The sequence below is a fragment of the Stegodyphus dumicola genome, chromosome 3 (genome assembly GCF_044657685.1).
Source record: "Stegodyphus dumicola isolate Sdum_Otavi_A_Nest chromosome 3, ASM4465768v1".
NCBI classification, from domain to species: Eukaryota; Metazoa; Arthropoda; class Arachnida; order Araneae; family Eresidae; genus Stegodyphus; species Stegodyphus dumicola.
The window spans coordinates 146,113,855-146,134,701 of record NC_140770.1 but is presented as its reverse complement, the minus strand read 5'-3'; the positions used below and the strand labels follow the sequence as shown (position 1 = coordinate 146,134,701).

At 34.4% G+C, this 20,847-nt stretch overlaps 1 protein-coding gene across 2 annotated transcripts in view; it reads right to left on the bottom strand.

The window, feature by feature from the left end:
• Window positions 1-260: 260 nt before the first annotated feature.
• The window catches only part of LOC118189043 (calpain-A-like), a 170,970-nt gene continuing 150,383 nt past the window's right edge, over window positions 261-20,847 (bottom strand). For both annotated transcript variants that reach the window (XM_085813423.1, XM_085813424.1), the window contains exons 12-13: window positions 5,695-5,903; window positions 261-662 (exon numbers count right to left, since the gene is read on the bottom strand). In XM_085813423.1, coding sequence (XP_085669549.1) covers window positions 650-662; window positions 5,695-5,903 — 222 coding nt within the window. In that variant the 3' untranslated portion in view covers window positions 261-649. The remainder of the gene's footprint in view (window positions 663-5,694; window positions 5,904-20,847) is intronic.

The following is a 20,847-nucleotide window of genomic DNA, read 5'->3' as shown; positions in this document are numbered from 1 at the left end:
GTTTATGTGGAAATTTTCTAATGTTGTTAGTATACATTTTATCATAAATTAGAATTAATAGCAAAGATTTTCCTATCATTCATTTAGCAGTTTTCTTGAGAGAGATGATATTTTCTGAAATGCATAGTAGTGTACATCCAGTCTAATCAGTTATAAAAATCAACCTTCCATATCACTTAAATTTGATTTATACAATTATATACATTATCTATGTTATATTACTGTTTCAAAATTAGAAATGCATAGAACAGACAAATAGATAAAGGTTAATAATGTATTCAGAAGATTTTAATGAATTTTAGAAACATCTGAGCAATTTAGTATACATAAATCCACTTCATGTCATTACACTGGGCCTTTGCAGCAATTCACAATTTACATTTCACTCAATGCCTTTTAATTTTAAATATTCATAAAAGTTTACTTGTTCGAATATATCGTTAAAAGTTCTTTCTATTATTTAATTTGTTGTAAAAAGGCACAGATTTCTGAAAATGTCCTTTGTTTAAAATCTGCATTTGAGCATAGAAGAAATGTGCTTACATCACATATTGAATACTGTCCTTTTTCTTAGTAGCTGAATTATTTCAATTTCATTCTTCAAGGCTTCCTGTGAAAATGTATTCATAAGCTTCGGCTGAATACGCAGTCACCTGAGTTCCCTAAAATAGAAGTTACTTTTGAAACACAAGATATATATATACACATATATATTAAAGTGCAATCTGAATTTCACACATCGTACCCCTTCCTCGAAGGAGCAGGGCCTGCTTATTGTCTAGGCATAAGAAGGCCATGCCCTAGTGCTCCAAAACCATCCTATTTTCTCATTGTAGTGTTTATTATTATTATAAACGTAGATGCTGAGTGGCTCCTCAAAAGTACCATCTCTAGGGCCCCAGACTGGCTTAATTTGGCTTGATGAAAAAGTGTTCACTATTAAAATATGGTGTTAGAAACATCTTTTAGTAATTATAATAATAAATAGGATAATTTAGGTGTATTAAAATACCATATTTATTTGAGTGTTTCTTGAGTGTTTCCTGCCCCCCCTTTTTTTTTTTAATTTAAAATTTTAAAGCGAGCGTTGATTCACTATAAATGTCGGTTCACTTTTCAAATTGTTGCCACCAAATAGTAAAGCTCGTCATTATATTTAAAGAAATTAAATAATGAAGAATCTGCATAAACGTATATATGTCTGTCACGCTGCGAAAAAACATAAGTACCTAGAGACATCAAATTTTCAATAAGTTTTCCTCCATTAGAATATGGGAATCTAGAAGCCCGAACTTGACATCTGTTTTATTATCTATTTCATATTTTGTAAAACTTTTACAAATTTTTGATTAACAACCCAACGATTTCAAAGCGAGCAATGGCAACACTGTACGGGGGGGGGGATTATTTCCAGCATGCGAGTTCGTGTATCGGAAAATTCTAAAGGTATGCTCAATTTAAAACTATTTTGCGATATTTGCTCTTGAACTGAATTTTATTGTTTAAGTGCAAAGAACATGATATTTAATAAATAAAAGTAACATACAAAACGTTAAAAAAAATAAAAAAAATAAATAAAAAAAAAATGCCCTTTGGCCGTAATATAAAATTTGAAAGCTTTAAGTTTTTTTTTTTTTTTTTTTTTTTTTTAGTAATTTCACTTTTAGAAATCAAGAGGGAATATTCAGTATATACACCACATTCTGAATGAGCATACCACGTTAAAGAACATGTGTGAATAGGTGTAATATTACATGTATTCTTTATTTCAAAGAAAACAGTTAAAGTTATTAATTTCAGAAATTTTACTTTTCAATACACGGGTACATCTCTATTTGTGGAATTATTTTACATTGTTAGCATAAATCAGAAGTTTCTATATAATGTGATTAAAAAAATTGGGAAGAAATATGCAAATAAGCATGGTTTTAAATCATGTTAATTAGATATAAAAAAGTAAAAGATTTAAATTATTAAGAAGTATATTTATTGCCTTTAAATTCCTTAATTTAGGAAAGTAGCAGAATGATTAAATTTGAAAATTAAAGATTGCTTTGCGAAATAATGACACAAAGATTAGTTAAGTTCCATATGTATAACAAAAATACGGATAGGTTTATCCTGAAAATGAAGGCTTCCCTGGCTTTCAAGTGGTTTACCATAATCTAAATATTTCAGTCTATGGAATCTGAATAGCTTATTATGAATTTAAAACGATTTAAAGTTTTTTATGCCGTCAAAATCTTTATTGTGGTTTCAAGAGATTCACAGGATCAAAAAGAACTTTCATCAAGATTAGGGTCATTATGAATGACTTCATTTTGATGTCTGGAAAAATGCTTCTGCTTTGGAAGAGAAGGTCCCCATGTCATGAATGTACAAATTAATCTTCTGAGCTGATTCATAGCTTTTGAGTTAAAATTTGGAGGGCAATAGTATCTTTCTTACTAGCATTTAATTAGCCAAGAGCTGTTCATTCTAGATCCTATGTCTAATGAGAAGAAAGACATTACAATCTGACTACCCTAATGCTAAATATATAGTACAGGAATTCGACAAGAGCACATTTGCATATAAATATCGAAATAAATTACCTTCTAACCCAGGGGTTCCCAACCCTATACCTGCAGGCACCATTGCACCCATCAACAGTTTTACATGTACCTCCTGCTGTGCAATCACAATAAAAAAAAATATTGAAGATTTCAATAAAAGCCATGTTCAGTTGGACAAATATAAGCTTATCTGTTTAATCCCAAATTGAAGGTATGGTCCCGGTTATTATTATAAAATATCAAATATACAAACATTAAAAATATTTCTAATACCTTCCGCGGCGGAACTATACCTGTATGACCCAATGGTGAAATTCAAGTGTTCCGCCCTTTTCTACCTGTACATGTACTACAGTATGCCTCTGTTTGTAGATGGCACCATATGCAGAGCATGATTATTTGTTCTGAATTGTGGTGCCATCTGCGGAGGAAATTTCCTGTTTTATAGGTATTTCCCATAATGCCATGGTATATTTATTGCTAGTTATATACTCATATTTTTAATGTACACTGTGCCCCCCTCCCAAAAAAAAGGGGGGACAGTTCTATACCTCTCGTTCTATTGGACCGATTGATGAAATTCAACTTGTTTCATGTCTCGAAAGCGCGACTTTATGACTTAGGATATGTATTAGATTTATATATAGCATTGTTCTAATATAGGTATTTTGACACAAAATCGGACTTTTTCTGAAATAACATACCAATTTTGTTTCCATATTTCCATTCTATGACTCAAATTATGCCAAACTACCAAATTTTGTAAAAATCGCACAAGCAGTTTTTAAAAAATTAGCTCTCAACATTTCAGCTCCTGAATGTTAATTGAGTTTGTATATATTTATTAATCTCTCTTTTTTTTTATTAAGCTTATTTAATTCTTCCTTTCACATTTCAAAATTCAGGTTCATTCCAAATAAATTTCACCAATTTTTTATGATTTATTTTTAAAATTTGTATTTTAAAATAATTTTTATAAATTTTTCAAAAAATTTTTGAATGATAATCTTAAGGATTTTAACTTAGGCCTAATGATATAGCAATTAGCAACTCCTGTATAGATCAAACCGGCTCATGTTGCTACATTTGATGAATATATGCAGCATGTCGCATATAAAAGTACACTGCCCTTCAAAAGTTAAGGAACAACATGTTTTTCAAAGCTCACCATTACAAAAATGTCAGTACAAAAATGTTTAAATTCACAGTTCATGTGCATGACAGTAACGCAGTTTAAGAAAATATATGCAAAAACAATAGCTACCACTTTTATTTTATAGAAATGAATACTTATTTCAGTTGTTATAAAGTTGGAGAAAAATGCAAAAATTACAATTTTTGTTCACGAGTGTTGATCTTCCAAGAGATACCCAGGACAGTCTATCAGTGTCCAAAAGAAGTCGTTTGCCCGATTCGTTGAGGTGGTGGATTCGTTGATGATAGAATGGATGGAAATGGGGATGCCACAAGCCTATGCTGCTAGTTGTCTCAATGTCTCTCATAGTGTGGTCCACCGACTATGGAATCAGATTAAATCCGAGGATTCTATGTCTAGAAGACATGTTCCAGGCAGATCTAGAGTTACAAAACTTTCCGAAGACCGTTATTTAGCTCTTTCGACTTGAAGGAGGAGTAACATTACTGTGCCTCAGTTCATGACAGATCAGTTAGTGGCAACAGGAACAAAAATCTCAGTTACTACAGTGCGCAAACGCCTGCACGATACAGATCTGTATGCAAGACGATCAGTTCTTTGTGTCCCCTTGACGCGAGGACACAGAGGTGCCCCTTTATGATGGGCAAGAGAACACGTCTCCTGGACCAGTGAAAATCGGCGTCTGTTCTATTCATAGACGAGACCAGATTCAATTGGAGAATGATTCAGGTTGTCAGCTGTTCTGAAGTGAACAACGCACCAAATACAACCAATCCAACGTTATGGAAAGACACAGTTAACGGAGGTGGTGGAATAATGGTTTGGGCTGGGATTTCTCTCGGTGGTCTCTTACCTGCCCGTGTTCCATGGAGGAACTTTGATTGGTGTGAGATATCGAGATGAGATCTTCGATCAATATGCCCGCCCATATGCCGCTGGTATTGGTCTTCGATTTTTTTTTTTTTTTTTTTTTTTTTTTTTTGACGACAATGTGCGATTGCACCGAGCTCGGGTTGCTGAAGAATACCTGGAGGGTCACAGTATAGAGCAGATGGAATGATTAGTTATGTGCCCAGACCTGAATCCGATAGAGCGAGCATATTTAGAACTACCTTAGGAGACAGAAGGCTGCTTTAAAACCTCCTCCAAGGTCGTTAGATGAGCTTGAACAAGGATTATTCCGTGTCTGGTCGTTGCTTCCCATTTCTCTGACCGACAACTTAATTGACAGCATGAAACGTCTCTGCTGTCAATGCATTGCAGCTAGGGGTGGACACATTCCTTATTAGAAACCATTTTTCTAATGTTACCACCCCATTTCTTTACAAAAACTGTGATATACTGTTTCTTCAAGACTGGATTTCTCTGCCAAGTGTGCAATTTTTTGTTGTAACTCGTGTTTGTGTTGAACTTTAGAAACATTGTATGTCGCATTCACTAAAGAATTTTTTAGTGAACATGTCCTGTAAATTTCTTGTTTCTATGTTGCTTCGTTCTCAAATTAGATACAAAAACATGCTGTTCCTTAACTTTTGGAGGGCAGTGTACATTGCTTATTTTGTTAATGTGAGAAAAGTATTTTAAAATGGTAGTAAAACAATTCTTTCTTTTTTTTTCCCATAGCATCCCTGAAGCAAAATCTGGGTGAATGAGAACTTGGTGGTCAAGTAAATAAAGGAACTTGTATCATTTTACTGTCTCCTTAATTATCCCTATAACTTTATATTAAAATGTAGATACTTCTAGTACTGATTTCAAACCAGAGTATTAAAATATTCACAAATTGGAATAAGATATGTGATTAGTGAACATGTCAACCATAAATTAGGATATGACATGGTTAACGTGGTTAGTCACATGGAATATTGCATGTGGTTACTGAAATTTTACAAATTCCAATCAATCTTCCTCTAATTTTCAATAATTTAGTAGCAGAATTTTCAAGAACTTTTCATATAATATATATACATGAGGAATACTTACCTGAGATCAAATGGACAATCAGTGTAAACGCGAATCATGAAAGATCCTTGCCGATGTGGCTCGAAGGTAGCAGGAATAATAACATATTGTCCCGGAGAGAGTTCAAACCTGGCAAATACCTCTCGGTAATTGATATAGGGTCCTGAATTGCCTTCCTCTTCGTTTGTGACGAAATCTTGCACGGAAAGGCGCCGTTTTGGATCATCAGTCTGAAAAATTTTCAAATTGTAAAAATTAACTGTGCACATATCAGGATTTTAATCTAAAACATAATTAAGACGTGGAAACGTAAGGGAATCTGCATAAACAATAATATGACAACTTAAATATACAATAAAATAGCAGCACAGGCATTCTGCTCTAGAACCATTATATTAAAATGTGGAAGTAGGCACATAAAATTAGAACATAATCTAAAAGAAATTGCATTAAAGCATTTAAAATGGCCATTTCATTTAAAGTTAGAAGTGACACACATTGTTTTCAATATTACATTAGTTCTCAGGTACGTAAGAACTGTTGATGTTGCGTAAATGAGATCTTGTAGTTGGTAGATACATGGCTGATACTCGTAAGTTACACTGGTGATTTGGTCATGAGGTTGCAATAAATTGTCAAAGTGAGGTATGGATTCTGCATAACTGAGAGTGAGCAGTGATAGCTCACCTTTGTTAGGCGTTTGAAAAGGCGAAATTAACAAGTCTTCAATAGCGTATCGTAGTTGGACTTTTAACCATAATTTTGATTTTGGGTCTGCAAAAATTATCCAAAAGGCTTCTTCCATAGGAGAATTGGATTTTCTTGAGGCTTTTCACATTCACAAAGATTTAGCAGATTTAGTTAATGATTTGAAGTCCAATCCAGTCCTTCCTAATACCTTTAAAATTCTACTATCTTAAGTCAGTTATTTTTGCCGATAGATGGCGTTACCTCCTCGCGTTTGGTACTACCAGAGGGTATAAAAATCCGTTCAGTGGTTGCTTTCCATTATTTGAAGTTCAGATTTTGAGCGTAAGGTGCATTTGCCCCTCGCTCCCTATTTTAACTTCGCTAATTTTTCTTGTCCTTTATGTTTGATCAGATAGCCTGGCTCAGTAAAAGTAGGCGGCCAGTGCAACTCTGATTAAAAATCTAGTTATAACCACGTGCAGTGCTGATAAGGACCACGTGTTTCTGTGACTCCTTCTCCTTTATTTTCTTCTTTCTAGGTATTTCTTTCTCCTGATGAGGAGGGATCTTTAGCTGCCCTCGAAATCGATTGAGTGTTTCATTATACCTACGCTAAATACAAGGTTGTTTTTACGATTTTGATCACTTTTGTTAGTTTGCAAAGTTTATGCAATCAGTACATCTTTAGGAGATGCAACGTATGGACATCGACAGCATTCTTTTATAGATGATCTTCTGAAGCAAACTTTGGAAACTGACCACTTACAAAGTGTCTGTATGATAGAGAGAAACTTAATTTCTATTCTTCTACTGTGCTTCAGCAGCTGGTTGCAATAAAGAAAATGAAGACTTTGGACATAATGAAATGCCCTATGATCTCATTTCAATGACCAAGACACGTGAATATACACTGGTGTGCAAAAATTAGGGACGAGACGGTTTTTTCAATATAACTTTGTACAAAAGCTTTCCAAATCAACACATTTAATACCGTAAGATCCCCAATATGTAAGGACATGAGTAATGTAAGCAACACTTACTAAAAGAGAAATCAGAGGGATAAAAAGAAGCTTTATTGAAAAAGTAGCATGGAGCGCAATGCGACTGAAGGCCAAAACATCCCTGTGATGGGTGTCCAAAAAGAAACATCCGGTCTTTAATAGGGGATATGATCTCCCCTGACTGCTAGGCAGGTTTCACAGCGTCTGCCCATGCTGGGCAGCTACTGTGCGATGATGTGGTGCATTGTCGTCCATGAAAAGGAACTGCGGACCCATAGAGCCTCTAAAAAGACGCACATATGGAAGAAGAATCTCGTTACAATAACGAGTCCCGTTGACTGAACCTGTGTCGAAGATGTGAAGGTCTGTACGACTACCAATCATGATGCCTCCCCAAACGAGAACACCGCCACCTCCATACCTGTCCCTTTCAATGATGTTCGAAGGATGATTGCGGCTTCCCCTCTCTCTTCAGATGAGTATGCGATGAGAATCGCTACTCAGACTGAATCTGCTCTCATCTGTAAAGAGTACTCGTCCCCATTCATTGTCTCTCCAATTCCGGTGTTCCCGGCACCACAGAGAACGCCTTCTCCGATGGGCAGGCGTTAGAGGTACACACTGTACAGGGCGTCGTGCAAACAGACCACCACCGTGCAGTCTTCTGGCCACGGTAAAACGCGATATTGGTCGTCCAGTCGCCTGGTTCGTGTGTCTAGCGATTTCTCCCGCTGTCTGCCGCCTCTTTCTTCTGGCCTGTAAGGCAATATACCGGTCATCTGCGGGTGTGTTTCCTCGTGGACGACCACTACTAAACTTCCAGATAGCTGTTCCTGTAGTTTGAAATTGTCTCCAAAGTCGTGAAACGATGCTGTGAGCAATTCCGAACTCTGCAGCCACACTTGTCACACTGAGGCCTTCCTCCAACTTCCCAATGATTCGACCTCGGGGAAAAGCATCCAGATGTCATCTAACAGATTGATTATTCGCCATTTCTCGCTGAGGCAGCAACTCGGTGTGATTTTAACTGCTATACGGCGTGCAATCTCTTTGCCAGAAATACTGATCTTACACCGACAACATGCTTTATACTACTCAGACACTCCCCCATTACGTCTACCTGCATATCTGCGCATGTGCTACCGTACATCACCTTACTTAATCTCCTGATTGGTCTTTCTGTCTGCTCTGCCTCTTCGTTCAGCTGATATGCTAATTTTTCGACTTCGTCCTTAATTTTTGCACACCAGTGTACGTATGTGCACCTTCTTTATGCTGGGAAGCTGATTTTGTATCGAATGAAAAGTTGATCTGTGCAACAGTCGTTGCAAATCCAGTAAGTGATGCGATGCAGACGAGTTTTTTTTCACATATTAAAGTCAATTTCTACTTATTTATTCCTGTTTTTCCTGTTCCTATTTATTCCTGATTTATTTGTTAAATTTTTCTTTGTTGACCTAAGTAAGAATTGACTTAATTTTTTTTTTTTTTTTTTTATGTTACTTGTAAGTAACTGCCAACTTTCCCAGTTTTTCGTCACTTCCCTCGATCAGTAGATCACCCCTCTTGCTTCTAAATTTTAGCCTTTGTTAAGAAAATGCTTATCAGAAATAAATCAAATTTATTAAATTAATAGAAATTCAATCGTGCAAATTCTATTCTCCACCCTCAGTGCTTTTCGATACAATGCTTCTTATTCAATTTTATTTAATTTGAATTGTTTTTATGTAGAGATCTGCAGAACATTTAAGATTCAATCAATGTTTAATGACTTACAATTTGTATTTAGTTTTGTTTTAAGGAAACATATGGTATGTTACTAAGTTTCATCCCCACAATATTACGTACATTAACTATGAACTTTATTTTCATCCAATTTAAAATTACTTAGATTAATAAAAGATTTACTACGCTATGCAGTATTTTCTCATGTAAAAGTGTAAAAAAATTACAAAATGAAATCAGCCGAAGAAAGTAAAACTTATAATATCTATTTGTATTTTGCATCAGAGTCACAGTATAAATAATTCATTGACACGAGTAGTGGGAAACGGACAGTTCAGCAACAGGAGGCGGTGCGCGGTGCAAATTCAGAGGCGCAGCAGATAAGTAGGAATGTTTCGGGATACTTGATTTAACTGATAAGATGACGTCACACTTTGATAAGGGATTATCTTTTATTGATTTTCCGGTGGTTCTTTGTTAATCCATGTTTAGACTTTATATTTTCCTTTGTATTCCAGCTATTTTACTAAGTATATGATGGTTATTTTCTAGGTACATTTGACGACGATTATTTTCGAATTTAATGATTAATTCAGAAAGCCTTAATTTTAGATGTAAATTTTTTTAAGACTTCCCTATATACTCAGAATTTTACCTTATTTCCTAAATCTTATGTTCATAATACCAGATTTACTTTCCGTAAGCTTAATTACATTACTCATTTTTAGTATTAAATTTATTTTACCCAGAATTCCTTTTAATCAATACTTTTAACTTACCTGTTATATTTTACAAGTGTAATTATTAAAACACGCATTTTTTATGTGTTATTTTATTCAATGTTAGATGCAATTTGCAACTTTTTTTGCTCTTTTTAAAGTTAGCGATCTTCAACATACTCTGTATTTTAACTTATATCATGCATTTTGATCATATAGATGACCTTTACTTTATTTTAGATGTTACATTTTTAGCTTGTTTTATACATTTTAACCTTCATAATATTCAATGTACTCTAATTCTTAACCAATTTATATTTTCACACTACATACATGAATGTTATTTGATTGTTTTCATTCATTTTAACCTTCAAAATTTCCAATATAGTCTTAATTTTAACACAATTCCTATATTTTCAGATCAAATACCTAACTTTTACTTAACTTTAGATGTAAATTTTAACTTCTTTTCTACTTTTTAATGTTTTTAATTTCAAACATACTCTGAATTTTTAACTAATTTGCTAGATTTTCACACTATGTACAAGATTTTCATTTAATTTTTAACTACTTTCTTACGTTTTAACCTTCGTAATTTCAAACATATCCTTAATTTTAGCTTAATTCCTCTATTTTCTTACCACATATATGAACTTTATTTAATTTTAGATGATATTTTTAACGTGTTTCATACATTTTAAACCTTCGTAATTTTTAAAGTACTCTAATTTTGACGTAGTTTAATTGCATCTTCCTACCATATACATGAACTTTAATTAATTTTAGATGTATTTTTTATACATTTCTGACACTTGTTTCTTTCTAGTTTACAAAATACTCTAAATTTCAACTCTTTTTTATAATTTTCGATTGTAATCACGCTTTTGATTTTACTATTTCAGCTAAATGTACACGTTTAAACGTCTTAAATATAGAGACAGTTTACAATTAAGCATTTTATTTTAGAACCTTTAACTGTTATTCCAACCCAATTCGTCGAATAGCCTTACTTAGTCTATATTTTATAGTATTGTTTTAATTTGCTTAATCCACAATTTATCATTCTGTAGTACTTTTACCATGACTGATTCTACTATTTTCCTTCATTATTAATTTCATTCGCATTTTCAAACTTTAACATTTCTTGCATATTCTGGTATTTTCTTACATCATTTATATCTGAATATATGTTTTTTAAGCCCTTCAGTATTACCAATGTTCAGTTTTGAACCTCGATTGCTATTAAGCTAACTTGATAGGCTCCGAATTTTTAGAATGGATTCGCAGTTTTCATCTATAATTTTAGAACCATTTTCACTGATTCATGTACTCATACAAAATCCTTTCTTATTACTTTGAAAGCTCAGTACCTTTTAATTCGGTATTTTTTGCTAATTCACTGCATTCATACCATCATTTTTACACTTTAAATGCCCTGAGTATGCAAATTTTAAATTTATCACTTTTTTTCTGCACCAAGTACGAGTATTTCTGCCTTCATGGACAACGTTCAAGTGAAATTACCGATTATTTACGTTACATGCACAAAGGAAATTCCTAAGATAAACATTTTTAGTATCAAATGAGAGATGAAGGACCATAGATTTTATCCATTGGTTATCATTTCAGCTCTTGAAATTATTTTTAATCGATATACTTTTATTTCTAGTGTATAATGTTAACACATTTCTTCGAACCTAGTTGAATTCCAACTCAATTTCCCTAGACAATTGTATATATAGTCTATTTTTCTAATTTCTTATACTAGGATTTTCTTTCGTAAGTGTCAGTTTTCATTAAATTATTTATCAATTTATTCTCTTATGAATGAAATCTTGTTAAACACTACCATACCTTTACACAACATATATCATTACCAATATACTTATATTTACAGAACGAACCAAAGAAAGAAACAGTAAGAGACATTTTACCAAAATTTCCGCTATATTTTCGAATATTTTAACTTTCATCCATCTCGAATACAGAAATTTATTCATAAATACTCTTTACATCAATTAAACATTCCTTACTAATACCCATTTAATGAGGAATAACTCCTTTAGAATATAAAATTACATCCAAATAAGTGTTCCATTTTCCTATAATTGTACATATAAATTTACATTATAGTAACTTTCTGTGTATGCAATTTAATTAATGCTGTTAAATATCACCTTTTTCTGAGAGAAAAACTTCAAAAACCATATAAAGCCTTTAACTTTTCCTGCAGTATTTCCAAAGTATAGAATAACTATCTTAGAACTATTTTCTTAGTATTAAGAACTAAATATGAAATAAGCATTTTTCTCTGTAGAATATTTAAGGTTTTATCCAAATGAGGATTTAACCTTTATCGAATTCAAGTTATTTACCCAGAATTCCCAACAAATGTTTAGAAAATGTGCGATAGAAAGCAATTTATTTACCTAAAAATGAGTCTTAACAGATTCTTATCGCCTGCAGATTTACTATCAGTGAGAAAAACCTGAAGTCCACTTTATCTACCCTTGTCAGTATATACAGAAACGTCATGAATCATTCTGTAGTACAATTATCACTTTACATACATTTGCTACTAAATAATTTTAATTAAGTTTCAATTAGGATTTAAAAAAAAACATATTTATGCGACATATTATTAAATTACTCCCAAGCGTTGTTGAGAAAAATGCACTTAAATATCCACGTACACATTAAAAAAATCACACTCATTAGAAACAGTAAAACTTTAACAATACTTAAATGAAATGTAAAATCTTGTAATGCATTAATATAAAACCTGAGTAACAAATCATTTCCTGTAAGCATTATACGGTTAAAAAGAGTTTTCTTATAAGTTATCAAGTAAGAGTAAGGTAATGAACCAACGTTTTTAGAATATAAAACGAATATAAACTTCTATTTTCGGAAAAAATATCAGAAATGTACTAAATCATGTAATAAATCTGGTTGGTCTTCAAGTTCGAATGTAGTGATATAACTTCGGATATAACTTTACATAGGAATATCTGAAATTTTTAATGGGAATTTAGATTTTGGAAATAGTTTTCTATTTTTGATACTGTTTCGTTGCACTAAGTCTTCTAGCTCGTATGCAATAGCATTGTTATTCACAAATGTTCATGAAAGATGAAAAATATTTGATTTTTTCCATGAAATTTTTAGTGTCATTCAGTAAGCATCTGCAATTAAACTCGTATGGCACTCTCTAATTAATGTGAAATGATATATATTCTTTGAAAAAGATTGGGCTATGTTCTTAGAATCTATGAAACAGTAAAATGTTTGGTATGAAACGATAAAAATCTTGCACGAAGTTCGGTATATGTTCACTCTGATTATTGAAGATCTCTTCCTAAATTCTGAAATAGTGATGTTTTTACTCTTATTATTTTCAAAATTTGGTACTTCATGAATTAAATAACTATATAGATGTACTAAACTTTATCGAAAATTCAAATATTTTATTAATTGTGTAGCGTTGCGCGCCTCCAACTTGCACGCAACCAAGAGGTGACTGTTGAAACTGCATAAATGACAGAGTCTTGTTAAGGGTTTAAGTCCCTTTTTATTCAACGTAATAAATTACAAGTGCGTGCTCCTGACGCTCACAAACTACGCCAACTCGGCGGTAAAATAAAAATAATAACCTGAAAAGAAACTAAAGACAAGACTCTAACTACGAGGCTCTCTAAAAGTAACTAACCTTACCGCGTTTTACAATACCGCTGCTAATTCAGCAAACTTGAAGATCACTTGAACGATTAACAATTCTTCCAGGCAAGCACACAGGCCGAAACGCGGGGTTCTTCAATTTCTGGCTAACTACCTCCGCGCTCGTGAAGTAAGAACAGCACACCTCGAACTCGTTTCCTTTCTATTTAACTCAGAATACTTCCGCTGATAATTTGAATCCTTGCGCGTTCTACTAAAATTTACATACTCTGGCATTGGCAGTTCCAGGGGAAAGTAAGGCTTGACAGGAAAGGTAGTTTAAACTTAAAATAAATGTTAGTTAAAATAAATATAAACCCTACATTTGCCGCTGCCAGAATTTGGAAAACTTGGAAGCAGGTCCTACAAACGACCTGTTGTAAGTTTCTATAATTCTGAACTAACTCTCGAGAACCTCGTATACACAAAAAAAAATCTTATGTAACAAATTGTATACTAAATTTCTGTGTATTCTTATAACTCTCTCTTCTTACAGCAACTTTTCCTGGACTTCATCAATCAATCTTGTTCTTTTCCTTCCAGCATCTGGAAGGAATAAGTATCAGTATCTTTCTAAATACATTATAATTTACACTTTCTTGACACAATAAATTTTTGTTTTTAAACGATTCTTTTTCCTTAGTTACTGCTTACTTCACATTCATTCAATTATTCAAACATTAATTTAACTTTACCCTGGCTCTCCACCATGTGTGGTGTCAAAGGGGAATATTCGTGTTTTAGTCTTACAACACTTCCCCTAACCACCATGATTTGCTAGAATTCAACGACCAAATAGACACACCTTACTCGACATTCTACAACTCGATGAGCTACTTTAACACTCTTAGTATTCAAGTGTAGGTGGAGAACCCTACAAAACACATTCATTCTAACTTCCCCCTCGTTCATCTTTAGACATGCAGGCTTTCGCTCTAAAGCATGATTTTATCTACAGTTTAATACTTAAATTTTGAATTCATTGCTTTTGAGCATTTTACTTTTAGCATCTAAAATTTTATTCTTCTAGACTAAATTCTATTTTTACATAACTTTCAAGTATTTATATATATTTACAAAATTTTAATACATATGATTTTTACAATTTACCATAAAATGAATAAGAGAAAATAAATTTTTACTTTACTCATTCTTCGCCAAGCTGGCGGCACTGAAACTAAAATTCTTATTATTACAAGAATACGAAGTTATTTTTATCTTCGGCCAAATTTTGGCTTTAACATAACAGAATTAGTCTTTCGACCAACAGAAAATGCTTGTTCTTAGATTTGTACTTAAATAATACTTTTGCCTTAGCTAAATAAAGTAAAACAAAACTAAGTCTCAACCGAGACATATTGACTTTCGTCAAAACATAGAACTTCGTACTTACGCATAACATTTCGGAACAAAAGAAAAAAAAATTATAGAAGATTTTAACTTATCTTTGAGTTTTCGATGACTGAAACTCCGTCATTCTTTTCTGGCAAAACTGTTCTTACGTTATAGGTTTCATGGACGTCAATCTTCTCCTTACTGACCTCCGAGTGTCGTCCACATTAGTTTTTCTTTTGCGTCCTCTGCATGCTGGCCTCTTGGCGTAGCAATCGTCGGGTTGTTGTCTTTTTCGTTTCTCCATTGGACGGCTGGTCTTGACGTCCTCCGGCCTGGAGTCGTTCTTGAATTTCTTCTGTTGTTCCTGGTATTTTCGTTCCTCCTGCTGTGTTTTCAGTTTCAGGAACAGCGGCCTTGTTTGCACCTGACTCTCTGGCCCTGAGCGCGTTCTCCTTGATGCATAATTTCTCCTGCGATCCGTTGTAGGTGGTGTTTTGCTCTTTACCACGGTTTCTTTACGCGATGCATCTGTATTCTTGTTTTTCTTAAATGCTGGAGTTTGAAAGTTTTTATTTTTTCTTTTTGGTACCGTCGTCCGGGTTGTAGAAGGGCTAGGTCTCTCTTCAATTCTCTGCTTCTTGGGTGGTGGAACAGTTGTTGTTATTTCTGGACCTTCTCTTTCGTTTAGACTTGAGTCCTGCAAGAAACTTTTAAGGATTTCAAAATCATTTGGTTTATAGTATTTTTTCACCTGGTCGGGACTTGCTTTACAGATCTCCCCTCTCTCGTTCTTAAAGATATAATACGACTCCTTTGATTTCCTGAATTACATAGGGGCCTTCAAATTTTGGAGCTAGCTTTGCCGTAAAATTGTCTGGGGCACTTGATAAAGAAAATTTCCGCTTCAATACTTTATCCCCAACTTTAAAATCGGCTTCTCGGCGTTTTCTATCATAATATGCTTTTTGCTTATTTCTTGACGTATCCGAGCTCTTAAGCGCCTGATCAATAAGTTTTTGCACATCTTTCTGCTTAAACTCTTGCTCTCTTTGTTGCACAAAGAATAATTTATCTAAAGGCGTAATTAACTTTCGGCCTAAAAATAATTCTGCTGGGGTTTTTCCCGTAGTATCGTGATTTGCCATTCTTAAAGCATAAGCTAATTCATTTATGTAGCCATCCCAGCGCTTGTGATGTGTGCTCACGTAACTGCGAATTATTTTTACTATGTTTTTATTCACTCTTTCTGCTATGTTTGCCTGTGGTCTATACGGAACCATTTTGATATGGCGTATGCCAATTCCATTGCATATGTTTTCAAATATGTGACTAATGAATTGTTTTCCGTTATCGCTAATGACTTTTATCGGTGCACCGTATTTTAAAATGTATCTGTGTAAGAATGCATCTGCGACTGTTTTGGCTGACGCGCGTTTAAGTGGAACAATTTCTGTCCATTTTGAAAAATGATCTACTATTACTAAAAGAAAACGATTTTTATTTAACTCGCTCTGGGGGAAGGGACCAAGAAGATCTATGCCTAAAATTTCATTCGAAAATGTAGCGCGAATGCTATTTAAGTACCCGGCCGGGCTGTAATTAATATCATTTATTAAATGACATTGATTGCAGGACCTGACATACGCCGTTACTATTTTGTATAATTGCGGGAAATATACCGCCTCGCGTACCCTTTTTAAAGTCTTTCTGACCCCTAAATGACCCGCTGGTTTCGCGTCGTGTAATTCCTTCAAAATGCTTAATCGAAGCGAGGCTGGGATGACTGGTTTGTACTCAAGATTTTCGTTTGTTGTTTTCGTATAAAATAATAAATTATCTATTATTTCATAGTTTTCTTCTCTATTTCTTATCGCATCGATATCTGTGTGCTCAAAGCTTTCGAGGTCTTTCAAATATGCATAGATATTTCCAAATTCAGGATCAGCTTTCAGTTCAGTGATAATCGTATCTCTAGAATCTAAAATTTTTGAAGTCAACACAGCGCATTTAAGTTCATTTCCTTCATCGTCCAGTTTTATACGAGAAAGTGCGTCAGCTACATTGTTTTCCTTACCCGGTTTATATTTTATTCTGATATTATATTCTTGGAGTTTTAAAGCCCATCTTATTAACCTGGGCGTTAGGTTTTTCCCCGAGTAAAGTCTACCAACAGCCGCATGATCCGAAAAGACTGTTACTGGCGCTTTGCCGAAATAAACTCGAAATTTGTGTACAGCCATTAATACGGCTAATGTTTCTCTTTCTGTAGCTGTATAATTCCTTTGTGTCTGATTCAATGTTTTACTAAAAAATGCCAGAGGATGGCTATTTTGCATAAGAACCGCACCCACCGCATAGTCTGACGCATCTGCTGCAATTTCCAGGTTTTCGTCCCCCTCCGGGAATTTTAAATCAGGGGCATTGATGAGCGCTTCTTTTAATCTTTCGAATGCTGTATTTGCTTCTGCTCTCCACGTGAATTTACTTTTCTTTCTTTTAATTACTAACAAGGGTTCAACAATATTCGCAAAATCTTTTATGAACGACCGATAATAAGAACATAACCCAAGGAAAGGAGAAAGTTTCTTGGCGGTGTTGGGAGGTGGGAAATTCTTGATGGCTTTTATTTTTGAATCCTGAGTTTCTATACCCTTTTGCGAAATTTTATAACCGAGATATTTAAGTTCTTTAGTTGCGAACTTGCATTTTGAGGCGTTAATTGTAAGACCGGCCTCTTTTAATAATTTAAAAATTTGTTCTAGATCATTAATGTGTTGTTCCAACGTACTACTCGTTATAATTATATCATCTAGATAAATTAAAGTTGATTTTCCTAGGACAGGCTTTAGAACAATGTCCATAGCTCTCTGGAATGTTGATGGGGCCCCACACAACCCAAAGGGCATGCGTAAAAATGAATAAGTGCCCGATTTTGTTATAAACGCGGTTTTATGTATGTCTTCGGGGTCTCATAGCTATTTGATAGTAGCCAGACGTTAAGTCCAAAGTAGACATGTATCTTGTCGATTTGATCTGTCTAATAATTTCCTCTATAACCGGCAAAGGGTAAACTGGAAATTTAGTAATACTATTTCGTTTTCTGTAATCGATAGCAAACCTCCAAGACCTTTTATCCGAAGGAGGAAACTCGTTCTTTTTCCTACATAGTACGTACGACTGGACTCGCGTACTCACTATTTATGGGCGTTATTATTTTATTCTTTAACATCTCCTGAATATGTTCTTCGATGATTACGTCTTTTTGTTTGTCATAGCGATAAGATTTAGCCCTACAAGGTTTTTCGGCAGTTAATTGTATCTTATGCGTAACTATTTGACAATTTCCCGGCTTTTCTGAAAACAAGTTAGAAAAATTACTCACCACTTGCTGGATGGCTTGCCTTTCATGGTCATTCAGATGGCTAAAGTCCACTTGCGGTTTCTCCACAGGTTCCACCACCCTCTGGTCCATCTCCAGCACCACGGAACTGTCTTGAAAATTCAATTTGGCCCTCGCGGCCCTTAAAAACTCCATACCTAAAATAAGAGGATTTTACAGATTCTTCACTACAAAAATTAATACTTTGAGGCTTTCCTGTTTTACTTGTATGTTTAATGATAATTTCCCGATGCAGTGACATGTTTTTCCTTGCGCCGCTATAATTTCCGTATTTTTGGTTTTAAATAATCGTACGCTATAAAATTTCTTTTTGAAGAAATTTTCGCTCATAAAATTTCCTTCTGCTCCTGTATCGATGAGGGCTTCTACTGGTACATCGCCAACCAGGACTTGTATAATTGGTAGATGTGAGTTTTTGACGATGACCGTATTTAAATGTCTTTTTAAGGGTTTTTTTAAAACTTCCGGGATCTGGACCCTCCCTTTCACAGGCCCCTGTACTCGTTTAAAGCTTTCCTTTCAATTTGTGCATTCTGGGTACGCGGATGTTTATTTTCGAATTTTCTTTTTGGGCCTTGACCTTCGAGGTTCGATGAGTTAGCTTGATAGCTCTTTCCCGCATAAGAGCGATTTCCATTTCTGGTTTCCTCATTTGAAGATTTCCTTCGGGTACTTTGAGAATACGTTGCCCCTCTAGCTTTTTCCGCTATTCTGCGATTTTGAAACTTCACCGCCAATTCGAAGATCTCCTGCAATGTGCTTGGGTTTCTAATTTCGAAGTAGTCTTGAACAGCGGGTAACAATCTTGGTAAGATTATTTCAATAATCTCCGCATCGGGTTTCTTCCCATACAGCATATCCGTCAGCTTAATTTTTCGTAGAATAAAGTCCGTCAGTTCTTCTATATCCCGTTGATAGAAACTATATAGTTCGGCTTCCAGCCTTGCTCGATCATTCACTATGGGGAAGGCCTTTACTAACGATTTTTTGAAATTTTCAAATGTATATGTCTGGCTTCCAAATTCCCCTAATAAAAATTTGCCTATATTTTTCCACCATAGCGCGGCCTGTCCTCTTAGTGCGGATGTGGCGATGGCAACTTTTTGTCTTTCAGGCACAGGGTAGAGCTGAAAGTGATTTTCTAGGCCTTCTAGAAATATCGCCACCGAATTTTTTCCGTCGAAATTGACGTTTGGCTTGATTGACGCTCTCAAAGTCTGGACCAGGTATCCAAATCCTTCCAATTGGCTTGTCATTTCTTGGTGTTGTCCAGCGGTTTCCATCCGATTTTCGGCCATTTCAGTTCGATAAGTGCTCGGGCGCCAATGTAGCGTTGCGCGCCTCCAACTTGCACGCAACCAAGAGGTGACTGTTGGAACTGGATAAATGACAGAGTCTTGTTAAGGGTTTAAGTCCCTTTTTATTCAACGTAATAAATTACAAGTGCGTCCTCTTGACGCTCACAAACTACGCCAACTCGGCGGTAAAATAAAAATAATAACCTGAAAAGAAACTAAAGACAAGACTCTAACTACGAGGCTCTCTAAAAGTAACTAACCTTACCGCGTTTTACAATACCGCTGCTAATTCAGCAAACTTGAAGATCACTTGAACGATTAACAATTCTTCCAGGCAAGCACACAGGCCGAAACGCGGGGTTCTTCAATTTCTGGCTAACTACCTCCGCACTCGTGAAGTAAGAACAGCACACCTCGAACTCGTTTCCTTTCTATTTAACTCAGAATACTTCCGCTGATAATTTGAATCCTTGCGCGTTCTACTAAAATTTACATACTCTGGCATTGGCAGTTCCAGGGTAAAGTAAGGCTTGACAGGAAAGGTAGTTTAAACTTAAAATAAATGTTAGTTAAAATAAATATAAACCCTACAATTGGTTGGTTTTATTTAAATGGTTTAGAAGTAAATGAGCGGTATGTTATGCAGTTTTTTTCAGAAATATAAGTATTTGAAAACTCTGTAGATAATTTGCCTTGCTGAAATTCATCTAAATGTTTTAAAATATATGGGTGATATGATGCTATGTTATCATCTAGTCTTTTCTCTTTGCAAATAGTGCATACAGTTATAATAGGTATTAAATCTTCTTTCTATAGCAGAATTTATTAGTATCTGTAGAAAAGAAATTCCAAAACTATTTCAAGTTTTTGTAAAAAAATAATGTAGTATCTGGTTGTCATTATGGTAGAAAGTGTTATTCAAAAGTTTCAGAGCGGTAGAATATGATTCTGAAATAACGTTTTCTGAAAATAATCAATGTATTTCTCAATATTATAAATTAAAATAGTCAAAACTAGAAGTCTTTTACACAATGTGAGCATGAAAGCCATTGAAAAATCTGTTGCAGTCCTATAAAATTTAACTCGAAGATGAAAATTGTTGCTTGCATGATTAAACAATATCAAAATTGGGTTTGAAACTAAATCACTGAGTGCTACATATAGATATGATCGTGATTGTTTCAAGGTCTTTTAGTAGAAGATATCTGTTTTATAAGTAAAATTATTTTCCTTTTCCTATGAAAGTTAAGTCTAAAGCTAAATCGTTGGAAAAGTGAGATCTTCGGATT